This window comes from Suricata suricatta, chromosome 3, assembly GCF_006229205.1.
Source record: "Suricata suricatta isolate VVHF042 chromosome 3, meerkat_22Aug2017_6uvM2_HiC, whole genome shotgun sequence".
Lineage (NCBI taxonomy): Eukaryota > Metazoa > Chordata > Mammalia > Carnivora > Herpestidae > Suricata > Suricata suricatta.
Window position 1 is genome coordinate 174,653,701 of NC_043702.1, and position 6,703 is coordinate 174,660,403.

Here is a 6,703-nt window from a genome sequence, read left to right on the forward strand (position 1 = left end):
AGCAGCCGGAGGCGGCCCCGGCGGCGGCGGCGGCGGCGCAGCCGCACGTTCAGCCGATCGTCCTCGGTGAGTGTCCGGCCAGGCCCTCCCTCTCCCCCGTCCGCGGCGGCCCGCCGGGGCCCTGGTAAGTGAGGAGCGCCCGTGTTCCCGGCGGAGCACGGGCCGAGCACGGAGGCGGGCCCGGAGTCCGCGCTTTCGGAAGCTCTCCAGCTCTTGGAGGGCCCTGGAATCTGCTTTGGAGATGGCTGGGCACGGGGCATTTGGACCCGTGCCTTCCTCGGCGTGCTGGGCTTGTGTTGGGGACAGCTCTGTCCCAGACGCCGCCACTCTCTAGGGGGACCTTGCTTGTGAACTGCCTTCCCCCTCAGGCTCTGGGCTCCATGGCCCCCCCAGTAGGAGGGCTCGGGTGGGGGCAGAGGGAGACCGGTGCCTGGCTGGAAGGGCACTGCATAGAGCATGGGGCTGCGGGTGACACTGGCAACGACACCGCTTCTCTGCTCTGCCCGTTCCTCTCCCTGTTCCCGTTTTGGGTTTGGGGACTTGGGATTATGCGCCGCTCTCTCTTCTCACCCCGATCCGCCTTACTGCATCTGACGTGTTCCCTTCCACTGTCCCCCATCATCGTCTGTCCCCCCTGGCTGGGCGCCTGTGACCGGTGACCCCTCCACCACCCACCCCGCCTCCCTCCGGCCCCCGCTCCGACACCTGGCTTGCTCCGACCCCCCCCGCCCCCCGACAGCAGCACAGCAGCCGGAGAGCCAAGAGTGTAGAGGACGACGCTGAGGGCCACCTCATCTACCACGTCGGGGACTGGCTACAAGAGCGATGTACAAGCCAAATCGTAACACTCCCATAGCCTGTAACGGTCCCATAGCCGTCCTAACGCCCCGAGCGGCCCGAGTCTCAGCCTCTGGCCTTTCCTCAGTGGTGGTGTTTGTCTGGGTGGTTTGAGTTGCTGTTGAGAAGTGACCTCCGCTGCCCACTCCCAGCTCTCACGGCCCCTGGGTTAGCGGTGGTGGGAGCCACACAGGGCTGTTCCTCCCCTGTGGCCACCGGTATCTGTTCCCCCTCCTTCATCTCCTCACCCCGGTTGCTGTGTGCTTTGTCTTCCGACGCAGCTCATTTCCCACCTTCTCTCCCTCCCTCTCCCCGACCCTGCTCTTTCTCATTTCAGATGAAATTGTCAGCACTCTGGGCGAGGGGACCTTCGGCCGAGTTGTGCAGTGCGTCGACCACCGCAGGTGACTGTAGCCCTCGTTCCATATTTCTAGGCCTGGAGAGGGGCCGAGGGTCAGTCCGGGGTACTTTTGCTGATTAGCCAAAGGCAGGATTTCTTCATCCCCGGATGGCCCCATTCATTCAGCAAAAACCTCTTCCGGCCACCAACAGGGGTGGGGCTCGAGTGGCCCTGAAGATCATTAAGAATGTGGAAAAGTACAAGGAGGCAGCTCGACTTGAAATCAACGTCCTGGAGAAGATCAACGAGAAGGACCCTGACAATAAGAAGTAAGCGGGGTCGGGGTCGGGGGGCCGGGGGCGGGGTGGCTGGGAGGCTCCGCTCGCAGGCAGGAAAACCCAAACCTCCCGGCCTGGGTGAGGCCTCCTCGTCCACTCATCTTCTGGTTCCATCTTAGACTAGTAGGACATTGGGGCAGGAAGAGAGGGCGTGTGACACTGTCTAGTCGTCTTCAGGGCACTTAGACTGCTCTGCACTTTGGGCGTCGTCTGGGATGGCCCCTCGAGAGCAGGGGCCTGAAAACGGCCCGGAGGCTGAGAGCAACCTTGTCAGTGAGAAGTCACTTGAGCTCCAGGATTCCTAGAACCGCGCTGCTGGGACCACGGCTGTGGACGGTGCCGCCTGTGTCCACGCGCCTTCCGTGAGCCGAGCGCGCAGTAGGGGCATTAAGGCGACGGCCAGCGGCTGACGGTGAATGGATCTCAGGAGTGGGAGCTGGGTCAGGGTTAGGAATGACCGTTTGCAAATGCAGCGTCCACACCGGAGACCAGCCCCCAATGGCTCTTGAGCAAATGGAATTTTTTTCACTATTTGAAATGATACAGGAAAATGGTTTGAAGCTTGGGTCTGCCAGAAAGGCCGTCCGCTGGCCGAACTGGGGGTCGTTGGCCCTACTAGCGGGCAGGCTCTTCCACGTGGCCGTGGAGGCGGCAGCCCCGAGCCCCTCCATGCTGGGAGGGTGGAGGGCAGGTGGGAGCTCATCGGACCTCCCCCTCCATCGTCTCTTCCCAGCCTGTGTGTGCAGATGTTTGACTGGTTTGACTACCACGGCCACATGTGCATCTCCTTTGAGCTCCTGGGCCTCAGCACCTTCGATTTCCTCAAGGACAACAACTATCTGCCCTACCCCGTGCACCAAGTGCGCCACATGGCCCTCCAGCTGTGCCAGGCCGTCAAGTGTGAGTGTGGCCCCTCTGCCGGGCCTCTTCCGTGTCAGTTCGCGGTGAAGCCCCTACACGGTCAGCTCGATGATCGGTAGTTCTGTCGTTAGCTGTCGTGTTGGCGACTCCCCTCAGTGACCAGTGTTCTCGGCGTCATTGATTGGTCTTCCCCCATGTCCAGCCTCACACGGGCTGGAAGAGAAAATCTCTGGAATCAAAGCATCTGATTCCGTCTGTTGTCCTTCGTTCCCCTTTCTTGGGAAGTACAAGTCAGGCTGCGAGCACAGAGACAGAAAGACTTCCCAAGCTGGAGGTTTCCGTTTGTCTGAGCTGCGATGCTCGGTTTCCAGCAAAGCAGGTGCGGCCAGGGACTCATGCAGACGGCCCGGATGGGGCCCCACGCACAGTACGTGGTCCCGCGTGGGTTTCCTAACTGCGCAGCTTCCCAGAGTTGAAGTCATGGAACGTCAGATAGGGACGTACGTCAAGAAACAGGACTGCGATGCGTAGCAAAGTCTTTATATGTCAGTTGAGAGTCCTGTTCGGTCCACGGTACTGATAAGCGTTGGGCTTCTTAGGCCAGGCATTTCGTTCGGAAGTAGAACAGGAAGCAGCCTGGTGATTTTGGACCTGCCTCCTCACCAGCTGTGAGGTCACTGGTGCCATTTAGCACTGGCCACCTGGGCCAGCCCTGACCTGGCCTTCTCCCCTGCAGTCCTCCACGATAACAAGCTGACACATACGGACCTCAAGCCTGAAAATATTCTGTTCGTGAATTCAGACTACGAGCTCACCTACAACCTAGAGAAGGTAAGACGGACAGGCGGCTGTGCCTCTTAGCCCCTCCTCTCCTCCCTTTGCCTTTCGGCCATATTCTCTCGCAGTCTGGCTCTGACCGGGTAAGCCTGAGTACCAAAATAAGAGCTAAAGGGAGAGAGTTCAGGGGCGCCTGAGTGGCTTAGTCAGTCAAGCATCTAGCTTCGGCTCAAGTCCTGATCTCCCAGTTCATGAATTCGAGCCCCGCATTGGGCTGTGTGCTGACAGCTCAGAGCCTGGAGCCTGCTTCAGATTCTGTTGTCTATTTTTGAGAGACAGAAAGAGACACAGCGTGAGCAGGGGAGAGTCTGTGAGAGAGGGAGTCACAGAATCAGAAGTAGGCTCTAGGCTCTGAGCTGTCATCACAGAGCCCAACACGGGGCTCAAACCCACGAACTGTGAGATCATGACCTGAGCCGAAGCCGGATGCTTAACTAACTGAGCCACCCAGGCGCCCCCAAGAAATTTTTTTTAAAGACAGATTTAAGAAGATGAAATTTGGAATAGAACTTGGAAGGAGGAGCTCAGAGAACTTTCCAATAGAGAGCAAATGCTTTCAGGAGACTGGTTTGGGACTTTCTTCTCTCTAGGAAAGCTCAGGTCTCTGGCCCTATATTCAGAAGCTCTATACACCAGTACCTGGGAAAAGTCCAGACACACGGGGACTTGCACGCTCTCCCATGATCCCACTCCGAAATTGTCTGTGGGATACAGGGGAAGCCGTAAAGCACATTCTTCACTGTGTATGAGAGAAAGCAGGAGGTCAAGTTGCTTTCTTTCAGGCTTGAAAGCCCTCTAGAGAATGGTGGTAGAATCTTGGTCTAAGGTTGTGGGGTCCATCCTCCTGCTCTGCTCCTAGAAACGAGATGAACGCAGCGTGAAGAGCACAGCCGTGCGGGTGGTGGACTTTGGTAGTGCCACCTTTGACCACGAACACCACAGCACCATTGTCTCCACTCGCCATTACCGAGCACCAGAGGTCATCCTCGGTGAGTGGGGGCGCGCAGGGGGAGGAGACACACGGGGGCGGCGGCGGGGCGGGCAGGGCCCCTAAGCACCCAAACCCCTTGTTCCTCCCGCTCCCACCAGAGTTGGGCTGGTCTCAGCCGTGTGACGTGTGGAGCATAGGCTGCATCGTCTTCGAGTACTATGTCGGCTTCACCCTGTTCCAGGTAAGCAGCGGGGTGCCTGACGTGCCCGCCTGGCATCTTCCTCCCCGGGCTCCTTGTCTGCCGCGGACCTGTCCGCTCACTGCTCCCCGTTGCTAATCGTCCCAGAAGCCTGTTGTCAGCACCCCGTCCGCAGTCCCATGCTCAGTTCTGTCTTTGTTCCCCAGACCCATGACAACAGAGAGCATCTGGCCATGATGGAGAGGATCTTGGGTCCTATCCCTTCCCGGATGATCCGAAAGACAAGGTGAACCTTGCATCAGGGGGAGCTTAACCCTTTTCCTATCTCTCCAAAAAACTGGTCAATTTCACATCATTTTCTTTTTTCTTTGACACTTTCCCTCCTTCCAGCTACTCTGTGATGGGGGCATAAGGGAAGTATCCCCCAACAAAAGGAACCTCCCGGTTCCTCAACCTCCCCTTTCCCTCTAGGAAGCAGAAATACTTCTATCGGGGTCGCCTGGATTGGGATGAGAACACGTCAGCTGGGCGCTACGTGCGGGAAAACTGCAAACCACTGCGGGTGAGCCAGGTCGGGGGTAGACTGTGCCCGCCAGCCGCCGGGCATCTCCTCCTTCGGGTAGTTTGCCCCTGGAATGCACGTCACAAGCAGAGGGTCAGGAAAGAAGGGAAACCTGGAGGGAGACCTCTTTGGTCAACAGAAGAGAGATAAGAGGGAGTGGCTTTGCGGAGGGAAGGAGGTGAGACGGCCATGTCGTTCTTGAGCCGACCAGAGCCCATAGCGACGTCCTGGGTTCTGCAGGTCAGACAGAACAGCATAAACTGGAGAAGAGCTTACGTTTTAGTGAGGAGCTACAGAAGGTTCATGAAGTTGACAAGGGCACGCACGCAGAGCTTTCTGAGCGTGAAGCGGGTGACTGAGTAGTGCGTGCTGGGCACTGTGTGCTTCGGGGCCGGGGGTGCTCAAAATCGTCCTCTGAGGGCAGAGGCCTGCTCCTCCGAGCTGGAAAGTTAGGGCCCTGAAGAAAAAGGGCAGGAATGGTACAGCCTCGTGCCTCACCTTCGCCCTGCCCTTCCCCGCCAGCGGTATCTGACCTCAGAGGCCGAGGACCACCACCAGCTCTTCGATCTGATTGAAAGCATGCTAGAGTATGAACCTGCTAAGCGGTTGACCTTGGGGGAGGCCCTGCAGCACCCTTTCTTCGCCCGCCTTCGGGCTGAGCCGCCCAACACCAAGTTGTGGGACTCCAGTCGGGATATCAGTCGGTGACGATCAGGCCCTGGGCCCCCCTGCATGTCCTGCAGCAGTGGGTGTCCAGTCCAGGACACTGGTGCTTTTTTATATAAGAGAACAGAGCCGGAGCCCGCTCCTTCCTCCCGGCTCCCTGTACACCTGTGAATATGTGAAATAGTGTAAATACGGAAGAACTTGTACCTACCGCTTCCTCCCGAGCCTTGTACAGAATGCTGTTCCTTCCCACGTCCTTGCCACTGTCACCTGCCCCCTCGCCGTTGAGCTGGACGGGGCAGGACAAGGTGACCAGGTGGCATATGCCCATGTTTTATAAGGAATTTTGTACAGTCTTTGTGAAATAAAAATGACGTGCTTCATCCGACCCCCACCCCTGGAGTTCGATGTTTGGGACCCTGGGCTGGAGGGATGAGAAGACCTCCGCACTTCCCCTTCCGAGTTTGTGGACGCAGGGGGTCCAGTTCCCACCCCTCCACCCCCTCCGCCTACTGCTCCAGTGTATTACAGGAGGATTGCGGGGGCTGGGGCGGCCCTGTGGGCCACAGCGCGGGCCACCTGTCCGAGTGCTGGGCCCTGAGCGGCCGGGCGAAGCAGGGGCTCTGGCCGCCAGACTCCGAGTGCGGAAGCGTGTGCGCGGCCTCCAGCGGCTCCGGGCGGTTAGCGGGCCCGCCCTCCGACGCGAGGGCCGCCGGGACCTGTAGTTCGTTGCCGGGCGGGGCCGCGCGCGTCACGTGGGGCGCTTTGGTCCTCGACTGTAGCGGAGGCGCAGGCGCAGCCGGCCGCCGCTGCAGGGATCTTCGGGACCCTTCCGGTCCCCGCGGCCAATCCGTGCACGGCCGAGCGGGCTGACCGACGGGAGCGGAGGGAGCGGAGGGAGCCGCCGCCGCCGCGCAGGGGCGTGGAGGGCAGGGCGGCCCAGGCCGCAGTTGCAAACATGGCTCAGAGCAGAGACGGCGGAAACCCCTTCGCCGGGCCCGGCGAGCTTGACAACCCCTTTCAGGTGACGCGCCGGCCTTCCTTGGGTAGCTCGGCCGACTCCTCTCGCTCCTGGACGGGCTCACTTGCTGTATTCCCATTCCTGACATTTGTGCCGGGGGGGGGGGGGGGG

At 59.6% G+C, this 6,703-nt stretch overlaps 2 protein-coding genes and 1 long non-coding RNA gene across 7 annotated transcripts in view; 2 read left to right on the forward strand and 1 right to left on the reverse strand.

Moving 5' to 3' along the window:
- The window catches only part of CLK2 (CDC like kinase 2), a 7,080-nt gene extending 1,115 nt beyond the window's left edge, over positions 1-5,965 (forward strand). For 2 of the 3 annotated variants that reach the window (XM_029936024.1, XM_029936025.1), the window contains exons 3-13: positions 1-66; positions 743-827; positions 1,175-1,241; positions 1,390-1,506; positions 2,249-2,415; positions 3,113-3,207; positions 4,073-4,202; positions 4,303-4,385; positions 4,550-4,629; positions 4,815-4,905; positions 5,428-5,965. The exon at positions 1-66 is cut by the window's left edge and continues 7 nt beyond it. In XM_029936024.1, the coding sequence (XP_029791884.1) occupies positions 1-66; positions 743-827; positions 1,175-1,241; positions 1,390-1,506; positions 2,249-2,415; positions 3,113-3,207; positions 4,073-4,202; positions 4,303-4,385; positions 4,550-4,629; positions 4,815-4,905; positions 5,428-5,613 (1,167 nt within the window). In that variant the 3' untranslated portion in view covers positions 5,614-5,965. Of the gene's footprint in view, positions 67-739; positions 828-1,174; positions 1,242-1,389; positions 1,507-2,248; positions 2,416-3,112; positions 3,208-4,072; positions 4,203-4,302; positions 4,386-4,549; positions 4,630-4,814; positions 4,906-5,427 lie in introns of all 3 variants that reach the window. The other variant, XM_029936023.1, reaches the window with a different exon arrangement.
- On the reverse strand, positions 5,164-6,322 carry LOC115288592. 2 transcript variants are annotated; one of them, XR_003907109.1, is made up of 3 exons: positions 6,151-6,322; positions 5,439-5,736; positions 5,164-5,362 (listed from the first exon to the last, which is right to left on the reverse strand). It is a non-coding gene; the product is annotated as an uncharacterized LOC115288592 (long non-coding RNA). The 2 variants fall into 2 exon arrangements; XR_003907110.1 differs by having other exon boundaries at positions 6,101-6,322.
- A 29-nt stretch (positions 6,323-6,351) lies between these two features.
- SCAMP3 (secretory carrier membrane protein 3) overlaps positions 6,352-6,703 on the forward strand; it is a 5,379-nt gene continuing 5,027 nt past the window's right edge. For both annotated transcript variants that reach the window (XM_029936021.1, XM_029936022.1), the window contains exon 1: positions 6,352-6,595. In XM_029936021.1, the coding sequence (XP_029791881.1) occupies positions 6,530-6,595 (66 nt within the window). In that variant the 5' untranslated portion in view covers positions 6,352-6,529. The remainder of the gene's footprint in view (positions 6,596-6,703) is intronic.